At 39.2% G+C, this 17125-nt stretch overlaps 1 protein-coding gene across 1 annotated transcript; it reads left to right on the top strand.

The window, feature by feature from the left end:
• On the top strand, positions 41-9647 carry LOC110430406 (glycine-rich cell wall structural protein 1.8-like). The gene is made up of 3 exons (XM_021448073.1): positions 41-87; positions 183-228; positions 9144-9647. Exons 1-3 carry the CDS (start codon positions 41-43, stop codon positions 9645-9647), a joined length of 597 nt encoding a protein of 198 aa, XP_021303748.1.

A 17125-nucleotide genomic window follows, 5' to 3' on the forward strand; every position in this document is an offset into this window, starting at 1 on the left:
GAAAGGGATCCATGACACCAGGTTTCACAATCAACCAGCCATGGAAGCTATGACATGGAGCAGTGGTTTGTTGATTCTGGCTAATTTGTAAGTGCAGGCACATAGCGTGCATTTTCTCATTCTCCGTCTCTGAGCGTAGGGTGTATTCGTGGTATTTTTTTTTTTTTTTTTTTTTGGTGTAGAGCAACCAAAGCTTTGACATGGGATAAGCCTCGAGTGACATTGATCGTCTGTCCGCTCAAATAGACGAAGTGCTAGCCAAAATTACAAGACGTCTTTTCAATAATAATAATTTGCACTTCATAGTTAGCTCGAAACGTTGAAAAAAAGAGTTTATATGACTACTAATTGCCACTAGGTGGTTTTCGACATTAATTAAGATATGCTATGTAGATAAATGCTGATATGGCTTAAAGTTAATGAGGAGAGATAAGGAAATAGATTATTAGGTCAGTCTCAATAAGTTTTGTTAGAGATTTATTGGACATTAAATATATTAATATGGCATCGTATTAATAAAGAGAGATAATAAGAGTTTCATAAGGATAAAACTTTTATGTACAGCTTTCAAAATATAAGGCCTTGTTTGGATGTTGTCGGATTCACTTTAATCCACATGTGTTGGAGTGGATTGAGGTGGAATTTAGTTCAAGTTCCACTCCAATCCACACCAACACATGTGGATTGATGCAAATCCGACTACATCCAAACAAGGCCTAAATGTGTTGAAAACTGGATCATGAAACCCGTACCGAAGATGACTTACACCCCCACTAGGCCACTATTGGAGGAGTTAGATAATTTCTTTGCTCTAGCATTCTTTTAATAGTCATCCTTTTCTTCAGTGGCAACTAAAAATACCTAATCTCCCTCAAATAAAGAGATTTATATCTCCTCTAATAGTCTAAGGCCCATAATAACAGTTACTTTTTCTCCATCGACCATGCTTGTTGTTCACCATCATGCCACAGGAGCGCTACCTGTATCCACTACTCACCAAGCTTGGTGGTGGCAGATCGGGATCCATGTGCCGGCACTAGAGGGACACTTCGCAGTCCGCTCGATCGACCGCTCCTCATCTTTAACTTCGTCCTCATGGTCATCGGCTTAGTAGGTGGCTCGATATTTATCTGTGCGTACTTCCTCCAAACCATGAGGCTGGATATGATCATCGGCGACCAACTTTTCGTTCTTCCTCGTGACGCCCCATCTCCTAGTGGCATTTACGGACCAGCTTTGATGACCTCCTCTACGCCTATGACCTAGCCTACCTATCGGTCTCCACATCATCCATCCTCGTCTCCACTTATCATGGAGCTCGGTGATGGGGCAACAACGAGATGATGGGGTGGAGATTAATTAGGGCTGGTATGACAGGGTGAAGTTCACGGATTGAGGTCAGGCTAGGTCTAGGCCGATGCGACCCAAGCATGCATGTGGGGGAAGATGAGCAAAAGGAAGAGAAGTGAATGAATAGGAGAAAAAGAAAACATTTGATAAAATTGAACATAAAGCTACGCTCTACTTAATGCAACACGATATTTTTGAGAGGTTTTTGCTATTTTTAGCTAGAGCGATCAGCAATCCTTCTCAACGGTGCACTAGGCAAGACTTTCCATTAGAGCATCCCAAACATTTTGCTATCCGAATTTTCTATCCTTAACTTTTTTAGTAAAATAAGCAAAGTCCTCTCCAATACTTTGGCATCTTCCATCTCCATATTTTCCAACCTCGTAAAAATTTATCCTGAGCATGCATATTTGCGCGCAGCCTAGAAGCGCGCATCCAGAGTTTCCCGGTCCATCTAGTAAGCAGAAAGAAAGACGAGGTTCTAGGTGAGAAAAGCGCAAGAGAGAAATATCTGGTGGAAGGGCTTAAACGCGTACAAAAATAAATTTAAGGTTCCTGATACAAAACATGAGACCGGATCGAAGGAAAAAAATACTAAGAAAAAACTTTGATAGAAATATATGAAACTCTTGGAAATGACTTCTTTTTTTTCTCCTCATACTAAGTTAGAAGTTGATAAACACCATATTTTGGGGAACAAAATATGAAGATCTCTTGGAGATGCTCTTACAAGAGAGAAGGTAAGGGGTACCTCTCTCCCATTCTATTGTGTTCACTAGTCTTTGCCAATAAAAGCATCTCCAGAGTTTTCAAAATAAACTCTCAATCCAAGTTTTTTTGGAAAGATTAAAAAAAAACTAGAAAAGATGCACGCTTCGCGGCACCCTACCAGTGCTTTCTACGAGTCAGAAAAAAACAATTATATAAAGTATATATGGAGCAACACAGAGGCTGAAATTGTCAATGACACTAATCGAATGTTCTTGCAATCCATAGTGTTTTTATCTATCCATAGAGTTCATGCAAGACCAGAATTCATTACTTCCAACAGTTTTTGCCGGTAGTTGAGAATACTGGTTCAAATTTCCACTCAAAATAGTAAAACAGTCCAAGAAGTTACGGAAACAGTAAAACAGTTTGCACGATGCAGCCATGCAGCTCACTAAGATCTAGTGAACTATACAAGAGTTGCAGACGATAACACAACCAAAAAGCTAGCCTACAAAACCAAGATGTGAATGCCTATTTGTTGGAAGGAACAGTGCATCATTTATAAAGCATGTCATTCAGTGGAAGCCTGCAATACAAAAAACTATAAGCTGATCAAAATACTAATATATAGTGAAATGTCAGGAGATTTCAAAAAGTAACACAACTTGGTATTATCTGGTAGATAAGTTCCCCATGAAAGAAAATATGTATGTTAACCGGTGTAACAGTTTAAGGCCTTTAATTATGGCGTTATCATTTCACTGGCTACATAGTTTATGTAATATTCAAGGAAATATTTACATCTTACTTCACAGGAAGCATAATGAAGTACGATGAACAAAAATAATTTCATTCAGCATGACATACTAAGCTTAGAACAGCCAACACAACTTGTACAACATATAGTACAGCACTGAGCAGGTCATGCATGTCATTTCCACTGCATATATATCTAATAAAATGAGTGTACCTTGTTATAATTCCATCATGTTGATCTTGTTGTCTATGTAGTCTTCTAGGTCTATAGGCATACAAATTGCAGCTCCCTCTTTAAACCAGAATATGTAGTCAAACTTAAGTAGAACATTTTTTTTGGATACCAGAAGTCAAATGCCAAGTAGCAGGCAATCATATCAGAAGGGCTGCTTGTAAATATGGAGACAAAAGGTATCTGCTCCATTTCCTGTGACTAAGCATCTTTGTTTGCACCAGAAAAGGGGAACATTAGAGATATATGTCGATGGGGAGATGTGTATGCCCAACAAGTACGGAGTCAGCCAGGAGGCACATTTGCATTCCAAGATATCTAGTAACCCGCAGTGACAAATAAGTGGTCATGTTCCATTGTAGTGTTATTAATGTGAATAACACATTTGGATGGATAAGCTACTGGAGACCAACCTCCCCTAAGCAGCATGAAAGAATAAAACAAATAACCTATCACTAGTACAGGGAAGGGCTTTAGCCCCGGGCCGTAAGCGCCTTTAGTCCCGGCTACGGAACTGGGGCTAAGGTTTCGGGACTAAATGTCCCACCTTTAGTCCCGGTTCCGTGGAAAGGACCTTTAGTCCCGGTTGGTAACAGAAACCGGGACTAAAAGGTGCGCCAGGGTGTGCCACCTGGCCTCCACTTTTAGTCCCGGTTGTTGTTACCAACCGGGACTAAAGACTTTTTTTCTTTTTTCTTTTTCTTTTCATTTGGTTTTCCATTTAGGGTTTACAATTATGTTATTGTTATTTTCGAATGCGTATTGTTTGCTGGTAGTTTATGGAACGCGCACCTATATAATTTATATAATTTAAAGGATTACATATAAATATACTATAAAACACTATATATATATAAATAATTTTATCTATAGGTCCATAATAAAATATTTACACATATGCTTCACGGACAAAGTATTTACAACACAATTTTTCTCCACCACTCAAGCATCGTACAAATGATCATCGTTATTTGGTTTCATCTGCTCCTGAGGGTTGAAATAGCACTCGCCGCCGGAATCCAGGACTTGGTCATTAAGAAATCCTGCGATTGTCTCCTGAATTCCTTTTAGGCGCACCGCATCCAACACCTGCTCCTTCAGCCACATCTCCTTTAATAGACATTAAAGAAAAAAGTTAGAGGTATGAATAGGATTTATTAAATAGCAACAAATAAATGAAATATACTTATTATATATACATGTTACATACTTTTAGGTGCTCAAGATTAGTTCTTTTGGCATACACCGTCATAAACTCGCACACATAGTAGCCACACAAATTGTTGCCCGGTGTCTGCCGTAGAACCCACTGAAGTAAGATGGGCTTTGAAAGTGCTGCATTCAACTCTGGACGGTGTTTCTGCACGAACCCAGCCCAAACCCTAGCAATAAAACGATCATTATTAATTATCCATTACCAAGTTAAAAGAGCAGAATTTAATATATAGAGATCGGAGTTACCCTTGGATAATATCTATCATTTCTTGGTAATCATCCTGTGGTTTTCTCAATGAGTCATAGATTACCAATTGACATTGTGAGAGATCAATGACAATTAGTATCCAATGAAAGCTGCATTTGTGTGCATATATGTAGGCAAAATTAGTATATATCTTCATATTGTTTTGATTAATTAGTTCAATAGAATGTACACACGATAACGACACTTACTTAAAGTTGTAGGGAAAGAGTATATATCTTTTATCTTTTTGGTTGATCAAGAACCTCCGTAGATTTCTCTCTGTTTGAGTTCTCCATAAAACATACGGGGTCTTGTGGTCTTTGAATACAACATTTGGATCCACAAATCCAATCTCCTTGTCATTTCTAACTCTGAGGTCCCTCATCATGTTTCTGCATATGTATAGCGGGTTTCTGTAATTAGTTATATATATACATGATAAGTTACAGAGACATTATTGAAAGGAAGAATCACTTACAGACAGAAGCAACTCATTAGAGATTTGTCAAGAGCGTCCATGTGGCATAGTTGGTGTAGCTCATTAAATTGAACATAAATAATATCATCACCACGAAAGTAATGATAGTTTCTAATTCGGACACAAATATAGTCATCTGCTTTTCTGACACACGCTTCCATGTACCATTTGTTTAGCATGTACATTTGCGTTCCAAGCTTGCTGAGGGCCGCAGGGTTGTATAAACTCTTGCCATATGTATATTCCTTCTGCCAATGATCAATTTGTGGAGCACTTTCAATTGGTGCCCCCGATATCATTTGGGCTAAGCTAAGACCAGTTTCCGCAAAAACTTTTTCAAGCTCTTCAAATTTTAAATCTGCCGGTATCTGCTGGTCTAGCACGTCAATGTTTGAACCATATTCATTTCCAATGACTAGCGGGGGCACTGATTGCTTTGATTGTTCCCCGAGCTGTGCTACACCCTTGCGTGCTCTTTTCTCTTTCTTCTTCTCTTCTTCTATGGATTTTCTTAAAGTGCGATCATAGTCCGATAAAGATGATGATTCTTTCTGAGCTTCACGCCTCTTTTTTTGTTCAGCCTCAACCCTTTGTCGTAGATCTTCTGGCCGTAGTAAGAGGTACGGCTTCTCAGGGTTTCGCTTGGCTTCTCTTTCAGTCTTAAGTTTCTTGAAGAAACTATCCACATCTGATTTAACTGAAGCATTTATTTCTGCATCAGTCATCTGATCATAGGACAGCTTCTTAGGAATGATAGCTTGTTTCTTTTCGGAGGCTTTCTTTTTTGGCGGCGGGGCGGCCGACACATTTGATTTTGTGGCCGGCCTCTTCTTTCGTGCTAGAGCCACGTGTGGAGGCGATGGGGCGGCCGGTGGCGGTGTTGGAGCCCGAGGAGGCGGCGTTGGAGCCCTAGGTGGCGTTGGAGCTCTAGGTGGCGGTGTTGGAGCCTGAGGTGGCGGTGTTGGAGCCCGAGGTGGCGGTGTTGGAGCCCTAGGTGGTGGCGTTGGAGACCGAGGCGATGCAGCCGTGTCTTGCACTCCCTCGTCATCACCCGCAGCACTATGACATGTCGGTGACCACCTGTGAAAATAAAAGATATATGAGTAAACCGCTAACTAAGAGAATGCAAAATAAATTTAGTGAACAAATGTATAGTCAATTTTCATCCGCACCTAGGATTAGATTCATGACGAGGAGGTGGTGGTAGACTACTAGGTGATGCCCCAGGAATAATGATGTAGCGCTTGCGCCAACAAATAAAAGTCTTCTCTGCTTCTCCTAGAGTCTTCTCTCCATCACCTCCTTCTATCTCAAGCTGCACATTACTGAAGCCTTTGACAACTCTATCCACCGAGACACTAGCATATCCAGGTGGAATTATCGCCCCATGGATTCTTGGTGTCCTTGTAGGGTCGACAGGAGTTACAACAGCGACAGCAACCATGACTGTGGCAGTCCCCTGTGGAATGTGCAGCTCACATGTTGTCAGAGGCTCAGTGATGTCATCCACCGGAAAGTGCAGCCCCACGTCGTCTTGAATAGTTGGCATCTCTGTGGAAGTGCAACTACTTTTCAACTGACCGAGGGGCTAATGTTGACTCTAGGCTGTGATGCAGTTTGCCCTTGTATAGAACTTAATGCAATCTGCACTTGTCTTTTGATCTCCTCGTTCATTCTCTCTTCAAGCGCTTTCTCTCGCGCTATCGCTTCACGAGCCGCTTCGCGTGACTCAATCACCATTGCCTCCAACCTATGCAACCGCTCTGCTTCCTCTTCCTTCTTTCGTTGGTGGCTTCTATAAGTCGGTCTATCTTTAGGGAAGCCATGCTCCCATGATATCTCCCCATAGCCTCTGGTTCGCCCACCGTGTTCAGCAGTCTCCAGGGCGTATGTCAGCTCATCCTTTTCTCTATTTGGCTGCCAGGTGCCGCTTTCAACTAATCCTCTAGCATAGGCCATTCTCTGTCCTACTCTCTCGAGCTTTTCGCCGTACACTATCTTTCCGGTCTCTAGGTCTATGGTTCCCCCATGACCAAAGAACCAATACTTGGCGCGCTCGGGCCAGTGCATTGATTCTGGTTCGATCCCTCTCCCAAGAATCTCCTGTTCCAGCTTTTGCCACTTAGGAATAGCAGTCCTGTAGCCACCTGAACCCAAGTGATGGTGGTATTGCTTTTGTTTAGCATTTTCTTGATTCTTGATCATCCGTGCCTGACCCTCTTGTGAGTTCTTAAACTCTACGAACTCATCCCAGAAAGGCCTCAACTTGACGTAGGCCTTGTTGGTGAAATCTGGTGTCCGGCCTTGTGCAACAAAAGTCTTGTATAATGTCTTCTTCCAAGCCTGAAATTGTTTGGCCATCTTCTGCATAGCCCAGATTTTAACCTTCTCCTTCAAAGCTTCATCCTGTGTATCGAGCGTGAAATGTTGAAGGATATCTTGCCAAATCAATTCCTTGTCACGATCTGAGACAAAACTAATATTAGGGTTATCTTTCCGTTGCCTCCATTCACGAGCACTAACCGGGAGCCTGTCCCTTACAAGGTAGCCACAGTGCGTAACAAATTTTTTAGAATTAGCTCCAAGTACTTGTCCTGTACCCTCATCGAATTCCGACAGAATGTACCGACCCTCCAACGGCTTCTTCGGGCCGCGCACTTTTCTACTCTTCTCAGAAGTTGTCGCCGATTTAGAGGGCTACACAAACAAGTATAAATATATTAGTATAAATGTCATTTATTTTAATTTCATATATATACATATATACTAGATAGTAGATAGACCTGATCAGGATTGTCTCCCACAAGTTCTTCATAATCGACAAAGTACTGACTCCCATCATCTTCGCCTTGGGGATCTGGATTGGCACCGCTGTTGATTAGGTCCATCATTGCATCATCCATGTTGTCATTCGGATTGGCCATTTCTGCAAATTTAATCAAGTGTTAAAAGTTTTTGACGTGATCAACAAAAATTATTTGGATAGGCTAAACTTAGACAATATTTGGATACAATATTTGTCCACAAATTTTGTCCACACATTGCGAGACAAATTTTTTTCAAGTAAACAAGGCCCTCCATATATATGTTTACATATTAAGCTTAATTAGTCCATATCATTCCCTACTAAATCCATGTCATCCCATATTAAATACAAAAAATGTACATCATGTGAAATACTTGAAATCTTTATTCTATTAACATACAAGTCATGTACATACACTATTTATTTCATCACCAATTAATTCCTCTATAATGTAACCGAATATTAGTTTTTCTATTAGCTTAGCAATTTTTTTACTATATTTAATACAATACAATACAATACATACAAGTTAAATTTATATGTATACATACATAATGCACTGAATACCATATAGTAATAATATATATATAATAAATTATTTTTAATAAAATCTCGCAGCAACAAGCGAGGAATTCACAAAATATTGGCGTCTAGTACAAATATTTTTAACAAAATATTGGCGTCTAGTATATATATATATATATATATATATCACACTATAAAAGAGCGAGTTTTTTTAGGAAGCTCTCACTCTCTAATAATGATATAAGATGTAAGACTCCTTCTAACCTAAGATGGCCAAAGTCGGACAACTTCTATCTTGAGTTTTTGTCTCTATCGTCCATCTATTGGCCGTTCACAAACATGAGTAGGATCCATCCGTGACCAAAATTCTAACTTTCCGTGGCTAGAGTCCTGAACTTATTCCTTTACTTGGTAGGCTACTGCTAATCCACGCACGCGTATATAATCACACCGACAACATTCTAACTTTTTATTTTCTAAACATACAGTGTCCATGAGAAAACGAGAGCCGCTATAATTTGACACGAGCTTATTTATTCCTATTGTAACACATGAGCACATTTGCTAGAAAAATAGACACATGAGCTTACTTCTTTGTTTTTAAATTTTTAAGATACTATTATTATCTCAAAAGCAAGACATAATTAGTTCACAATTTTATATTCATATACAATAAAAAATGCACAACACAGTTTCTAAATATATATTCATATACAATATAAAAAAATGCACAACACAATTTCTAAATATATATTCATATACAATATAAAAAAATGCACAACACAGTTTCTAAATAATCTCATCTCAATATTGGTAAACACAGTGTCTAAACAGATTTTCAACACAGTTTCGAAGTATTGGTGGCCGAGATCACACAACTCCCTACGGGGTGCTCGGCGTAGGAGACGAAGGCGGTAGGAGGGCGTCAGTGCCGGGGACGAGGGCGTCGGTGCCGGGGATCGATGAGGGCGTCGGAGCCGGGGACGAGGGCGTCGGTGCCGGGGATGAGGGCGGGGATGAGGGCGGGGATGAGGGTGTCGGAGCCGGGGACGAGGGCGGGGATGAGGGCGTCGGTGCCGGGGATGAGGGCGTCGGAGCCGGGGACGAGGGCGTCGGAGACGAAGGAGGGCTCGGCGCGGCGCTCCGTACGGTGCCCGGAGACGAGGGCGTCGGGGACGATGGTTGGCGGCGGCGTCGCTCCCTAGGCTCGCGGCGCTCCGGGGGACGAGCTGTCGGCGGTGGCGGCCGGGGACGAAGGCGTGAGGTGACGGCGGGGAGGAGCGGCGCGCGGCGGGTGAAATTAGGGCAACGACGGCGGGGAGGATGAGGAGGAAGATGACTGTGCGCTTAAATATACGCGGGGACCTTTAGTCCCGGTTCGTAAGTGGAACCGGGACTAAAGGCCATCTTTAGTCCCGGTTCTGGTTGAGCACCGGGACTAAAGGTATTTTAACCGTTTCTTACTTATTTTTGCTTACAATAATTAGAATAATTTTAATAATTGCATAGTAAATAGAATAATAGGTATTAATTTGTTAAAAAATAATAGTTCCATTTCTTTTTGTCTAATTGGTTACATAATAAATTTGGAAACATAAAATCTTTTCATCACTTATATTAACAAACTTAAATATGAAAAATAATTAGTATTTTGTTAATGCAAAAATGTATTATTTAATTTTATTATCTTAAAGCAGATGTTTTTGATAGAAAAATTTGTTTGTGCAATATTTAAACGTAAATTTTGTTTATTTATCATCATTTATCTCCAAAATCATGATATACGTGATATCTCCATTAATTTTGTTTATTTATCATCATGATATCTCCAAAATTTTTCTCTATTTCTTATTTATTTATGCTTACAACAATATTCACATTTACAACGGATTATCTCTAACAACTTTGTATTCAAATTTTTTTCATTTCAAGTCATCAAATGGGTCATTTGACTAAGTTTGACCAAAGTCAAACCATTGGTTTTTAGAAACACACACTTTGACCGAACCCTATATGGTCCCAAATGGAAAAGTAATGAATACAAAGTTTGTTGCACTCATCAAGTTCTACATTTTGTCTAATGGTCAACTTTTCTTTTGGAAAAGTTTGAACCACTCAATTTTGAATTTCGATAGAATTCATAACCACTTATCGGTTTTCGGAACCCTAGATGGTCTCGAACGGAAAAGTCATGAATACCAATATTATTCCACTCATCAAAATCTACATTTAATATATAGACCATTTTTGCATTTGACAAAGTGTTGCGAAGGTGTAGTTCAAAATCCACAATTGACACATGTAGTTTCATATAGTTTGTGTGAGATTCAAGAATTGGTGGGTATTGTGAACTTAAACTTTCTCAAATAGAAAAGTTGTCTATATAAAAAGTTTAGATCTTGATGATATCTAACAAATTGGTATTCAAAGTTTTTTCATTTTAAGTAATTTAGTTTGTCATTTGACCAAGTTTGACCAATACCCGTCTTGGATTTTGAACAAATGTGCTTAGGCTTGGCTCAAATTTATCCAAATATAAAAATGGACAATATATCAAATGTAGATCTTGATGATCTCTAACAACTTTGTATTCAAATTTTTTTCATTTCAAGTCATCAAATGGGTCATTTGACCAAGTTTGACCAAAGTCAAACCATTGGTTTTTAGAAACACACACTTTGACCGAACCCTATATGGTCCCAAATGGAAAAGTAATGAATACAAAGTTTGTTGCACTCATCAAGTTCTACATTTTGTCTAATGGTCAACATTTCTTTTGGAAAAGTTTGAACCACTCAATTTTGAATTTTGAAAGAATTCATAGCCACGCATCGGTTTTCGGAACCCTAGATGGTCTCGAACGGAAAAGTCATGAATACCAATATTGTTCCACTCATCAAAATCTACATTTAATATATAGACCATTTTTGCATTTGACAAAGTCTTGGGAAGGTGTAGTTCAAAATCCACAATTGACACACGTAGTTTCATATAGTTTGTGTGAGATTCAAGAATTGGTGGGTATTGTGAACTTAAACTTTCTCAAATGGAAAGTTTAGATCTAGATGATATCTAACAACTTGGTATTCAAAAGTTTTTCATTTTAAGTAATTTAGTTTGTCATTTGACCAAGTTTGACCAATACCCGTCTTGGATTTTGAACAAATGTGCTTAGGATTGGCTCAAATTTATCCAAATGGAAAAATAGACAATATATCAAATGTAGATCTTGATGATCTCTAACAACTTTGTATTCAAATTTTTTTCATTTCAAGTCATCGAATGGGTCATTTGACCAAGTTTGACTAGATGATATCTAACAACTTGGTATTCAAAAGTTTTTCATTTTAAGTAATTTAGTTTGTCATTTGACCAAGTTTGACCAATACCCGTCTTGGATTTTGAACAAATGTGCTTAGGATTGGCTCAAATTTATCCAAATGGAAAAATAGACAATATATCAAATGTAGATCTTGATGATCTTTAACAACTTTGTATTCAAATTTTTTTCATTTCAAGTCATCGAATGGGTCATTTGACCAAGTTTGACCAAAGTCAAAGCATTGGTTTTTAGAAACACACACTTTGACCGAACCCTATATGGTCCCAAATGGAAAAGTAATGAATACAAAGTTTGTTGCACTCATCAAGTTCTACATTTTGTCTAATGGTCAACATTTCTTTTGGAAAAGTTTGAACCACTCAATTTTGAATTTTGAATTTCGGAACCCTAGATGGTCTCGAACGGAAAAGTCATGAATATTTTTGACTATTTTTGCATTTGAAAAATAATTGACACATCTCTTATAATAGCAAACTTAAATGTCATTTCATTATTTGAAATGATATAAAATAAGAAAAACTAATATAAACATCTTAAGTTACAATTGTCACATACACATACTATATTGCAATCTATTTATTAGGCGGGCACAATAGTGATCTTCTTTTTGACGTATGTTCCTTGGTCATGATCTTGACGTAACCATGGAGTGTCCTCAGCATTTATCAGTATGCTCGGATCTTTGGTCACATTGAAAGGCGTGATTCGGTCATCCCTTTCATAATCTTCTGAAATATCTTACTTGTCCTCAATTCCCACAATGTTTCTTTTCTCTGAGAGAACTATATGGCGTTTTGGCTCGTTTGTTGATTTGTTGTCATTTTTCCCTCTCTTCTGTTTTGTAGACATGTCATTCACATAGAACACCTGATTCACATCAGCAGCAAGGAGGAATGGTTCATCTTTGTAACTAACATTGTTGAGGTCCACTGTTGTCATTCCATAGTCTTTGTCAACTGTCACCCCGCCTCGGGTAACCTTCACCCATTGGCACCGGAACAAAGGGATTTTAAAATTAGGTGCGTAGTCTAGTTCCCAAATCTCCTCTATACGACCATAATATGTTTGTCTGTTTCCATTCGGGTCTATGGCGTCTACGCGAACTCCACTATTTTGGTTCGTGCTTCTTTTATCTTGGCCTAGGGTGTAAAATGTATTTCCATTTATCTCGTACCCTTTGTACGTGAGGATGTGCCATGATGGTTGCCTAGCCAACAAATACAGTTGCTCATCAATCTGGTCATTACCCTGACATTCTTTTCGTAACCAATCACTGAAAGTGTCTATGTGCTGACGCATAAGCCAACCTTCATTCTTCTCTGGGAATTGCGATCGTAGGAAGTCCTTGTGTTTCGTGACATACGGCTCCACCACGGATGAGTTTTGAAGAACTGTGTAGTGTGCTTTATTGAAAGAATCGTCCCCCGTACCGATGTATGTTTTCTTTCCTAGTGTTCCCTTTCCACTCAGTCTGCCCTCGTGGCGCGATTCAGGAACACCAATTGGGTCAAGTTCAGGAATGAATTCAACACAGAACTCAATGACCTCCTCTGTCCCATAGCCCTCGGCGATGCTTCCTTCTGGCCGAGCACGTTGGTGAACATATTTCTTCAGAACTCCCATAAACCTCTCAAAGGGAAACATATTATGTAGGAACACAGGACCCAGAATATTGATCTCCTTGACCCGATGAACTAGGAGGTGTGTCATGATATCAAAGAAGGATGGTGGGAACACTAACTCAAAGCTGACAAGACATTGAACCACATCATTCTGTAGAGCAGCTAGTTCTAGTGGATTGATTGCCTTCTGAGAAATTGCATTGAGGAATGCACATAGCTTTACGGTGGCCAGACGTACATGTGGAGGTAGAATTCCTCTTAATGCAACTGGAAGCAATTGCGTCATAAGCACATGGCAGTCATGCGACTTTAAGTTTAGAAATTTCTTCTCAGGCACATTAATTATACCTTTTATATTAGAGGAGAATCCAGATGGGACCTTGATGCTGCTTAAGCATTCAAACATGATTTCTTTCTCTTCATTGCTAAGAGTGTAGCTAGCAGGTCTTAAATATTGACGTCCATCATCTGTCTTCTCTGGATGCAGGTTGTCTCGTTCTTCCATGCGTTGCAAGTCTTGTCGTGCTTCAAGTGAATCCTTAGGCTTACCATATACACCCATGAATCCTAGAAGGTTCACACAAAGATTCTTTGTTAGGTGCATGACGTCGATCGCATTCCGGACCTCTAGGACTTGCCAATAGGGTAGCTCCCAAAATATTGACTTCTTCTTCCACATGGGTGCATGACCCGCTGCATCTTTTGGAACTGGTTGGCTGCCTTGTCCCTTACCAAAAACTACTTTCACATCCTTAACCATCTCAAATACATCTTCTCCAGTTCTATTGCGAGGCTTGCATCGGTGGTCTGCCTTACCTTTAAAATGCTTTCCTTTCTTTCTAACTGGGTGATTCATAGAAAGAAATCGACGATACCCAAGGTACACGACCTTTCTGCATTTTTTCAAATATATACTATCAAGGTCATCAAAACAATGTGTGCATGCATTATATCCCTTGTTTGTCTGCCCTGAAAGATTACTTAGAGCAGGCCAATCATTGATTGTCACAAACAACAGTGCTCGTAGGTCGAAGTGTTTCTGTTTGTACTCATCCCACACACGAACACCTGTTTCACTCCATAAAAGAAGGAGTTCTTCAATTAATGGCCTTAGATAGACATCAATGTCATTGCCCGGTTGCTTCGGGCCTTGGATGAGCACCGGCATCATAATAAACTTTCGCTTCATGCATAACCATGGAGGAAGGTTGTAGATACATAGTGTAACAGGCCAAGTGCTATGACTACTGCTTTGCTCACCAAAAGGATTCATACCGTCCGTACTTAAAGCGAACCTTAAGTTTCTTGCGTCTTTTGCAAACTCTGGAAATTCCCTGTCTATTGCTCTCCACTGGGACCCATCAGCAGGGTGTCTCAACATGTTGTCTACTTTACGGTCTTCTTTGTGCCACCGCAATAATTTTGCATGGTCCTTATTTCTAAAAAGACGTTTCAGACGTGGTATTATAGGAGCATACCACATAACCTTTGCAGGGATTTTTTTTCTGGGACGTTCTTCCCCCTCAACATCGCCAGGGTCATCTCGCCTGATCTTATACCGTGATGCTTTACATACGGGGCATTCATCTAAATTCTCGTAGTCCTTGCCACGGTATAGGATGCAGTCGTTAGGACATGCATGTATCTTCTTGATTTCTAATCCCAAAGGACAGACGATCTGTTTTGCTTCGTACGTAGTAGTGGGCAGTTCATTAGGCTTTGGCAGCATTTTTTTTTGGATCTTCAGTAATTGCCCAAATGCCTTATCGGATACACCATTCTGTGCCTTCCATTTTAACAGTTCTAGTGTTGTACCCAGTTTTTTTTGCCCATCCTGGGCAGATGGGTATAATAATTTCTTGTGATCTTCTAACATGTGGTCAAACTTTGTCTTCTCTTTTTCACTTTCGCAATCTTTTTGTGCCTCACGAATGACATCACCAAGAGCATCATCTTCAACAGGTGCGCCTTCTGCATCTGCCTCATCTTCAGCTTCTCCCATTGCTGTATCACCGAAGTCACCGTATTGAGCAATAATGTCGTCAGGCTCCAACTGTTCTTCTTCACCTTCTTCCATCATTATACCGTTTTCTCCATGCTTGGTCCAACAAATATAGTTTGGCATAAAACCCGACTTCAACAAATGTGAGTGAATATTTCTAGAGCTAGAATATTCCTTCAAATTCTGACACAAGGCACATGGGCAACATATGAATCCATCCCGCTTGTTTTCCTCGGCCACTCTTAAGAAATAATGCACACCATCAATGAATTCTTTGGAGCGGCGATCGGCATTGTACATCCAATGACGTGTCATTGTCTGCATTGCAATGTAAAATATTATAAGTTTCTAATTTTTTATAAAGAAATTAAAGTAACAAATAACCTAAAATTCTCTATTTCTGGTTTTTCTAAACCAACAAAATTAAAAAGACATAAAAGTTCTATATTTTCTAACTAATCATGAAATGTGGCATGCATACTAGTTATAATTAACTAATTAACCATGTCATAAAGTGAAAATTAAAGTATTATAAGTTTCTAATTTTTAATAGAGAAATTAAAGTAATAAAAAACCTAAAATTCTCTATTTCTAATTTTTATAAACAAGCTAAATTAAAAAAGCACAAAAATTCTCTATTTTCCTAAATAATCATGAAATGTGGTATGTATACTAGTTATAATTAAATAGCTAAATCGGTCAAAAATTGCAAATTAAAGTATTATATGTTTTTATTTTTAATAGAGAAATTAAAGTAACAAAAAACCTAAAATTCTATATTTCTATTTTTTCTAAACAAGCTAAATTAAAAAAGCACAAAAATTCTCTATTTTCTTAAATAATCATGAAATGTGGTATGTATACTAGTTATAATTAACTAACTAAATCGGTCAAAAATTGCAAATTAAAGCATTATATGATTTTATTTTTTCTAAACTAATTAAAATAAAAAACATATTACCACTATTTCTCTAACAAAACGTGTCGCTTTTGAAATGGCGATGAAGCTAATAACCTCTTAAAAAAACCATAAAATAAAAAATAATATACATAACACTAGGAAATGACATACGCCGCTTCTAAATGTTGAGAAGATGAAGCTAGTGACCTCTTAACAAGTCGATGACGGTGTAGAAACGATGAAATGAATCAATAGCCGGAGATGAGAGCAAGCTAGAACAAGCAACTCCAAATGAAGAACACAGCAAAAGAGTGAAGATCGATGGGCTCGGCCACGGGAAGAAGAGTTCAAATATGGGGAGGGACATTTAATCCCGGTTCCTTTTAAAAACCGGGACTAAATTCCAACACTAGTCTCGGCCGGTGGGACGGACCGGGACAAAAGCTTTTAATCCCGGTTGGTAACACCAACCGGGACTAAAGGCTTGGCTTTTGTCCCGGTTGGTGAGAACAACCGGGACTAAAAGTCCCCTCTGCCGATGTCTGACATAATAGCCGTTGGGCAGGGGACTTTTAGTCCCGGTTGTTCTCACCAACCGGAACTAAATATGTTTTTGTCCCGGACTCTGTTTTGGCCGAGATTATTGTTCATTTTGGGCAAGTGACCAAAGGCCTGTTCTGTAGTAGTGTATATGTTACAGTACTATACTGGAGACCAAGTTTCATATGAACTGAACAAAACGTAATAGGTCTTTTCATAAAAAAAAAACGTAATAGGTCTGGCAGGAAGCTTTACTTCATGCATATCAGTTATATCATAGTCATGCAGGGGGAATAGCATCGCAACATTGTAATAAAATTAGGATGTAGAAGGCAGCGGGAGTATACCTTTGCAAAGCATTGCGGAAGCACAAGAGGATGTAGCGAAAATCTCAAAC

Source organism: Sorghum bicolor, chromosome 9 (genome assembly GCF_000003195.3).
Source record: "Sorghum bicolor cultivar BTx623 chromosome 9, Sorghum_bicolor_NCBIv3, whole genome shotgun sequence".
NCBI lineage: Eukaryota > Viridiplantae > Streptophyta > Magnoliopsida > Poales > Poaceae > Sorghum > Sorghum bicolor.

Excerpts from the sequence above, each read along its gene's own strand:
- LOC110430406 (XM_021448073.1), top strand. The coding sequence starts at position 41 with ATGGAAGCTATGACATGGAGCAGTGGTTTGTTGATTCTGGCTAATTT. Across the intron at positions 88-182 it reads TTGTTGATTCTGGCTAATTT|AGCAACCAAAGCTTTGACAT; the intron begins GTAAGTGCAGGC and ends TTTTTGGTGTAG. Across the intron at positions 229-9,143 it reads AGCCTCGAGTGACATTGATC|TGTCTAAACAGATTTTCAAC; the intron begins GTCTGTCCGCTC and ends TGGTAAACACAG.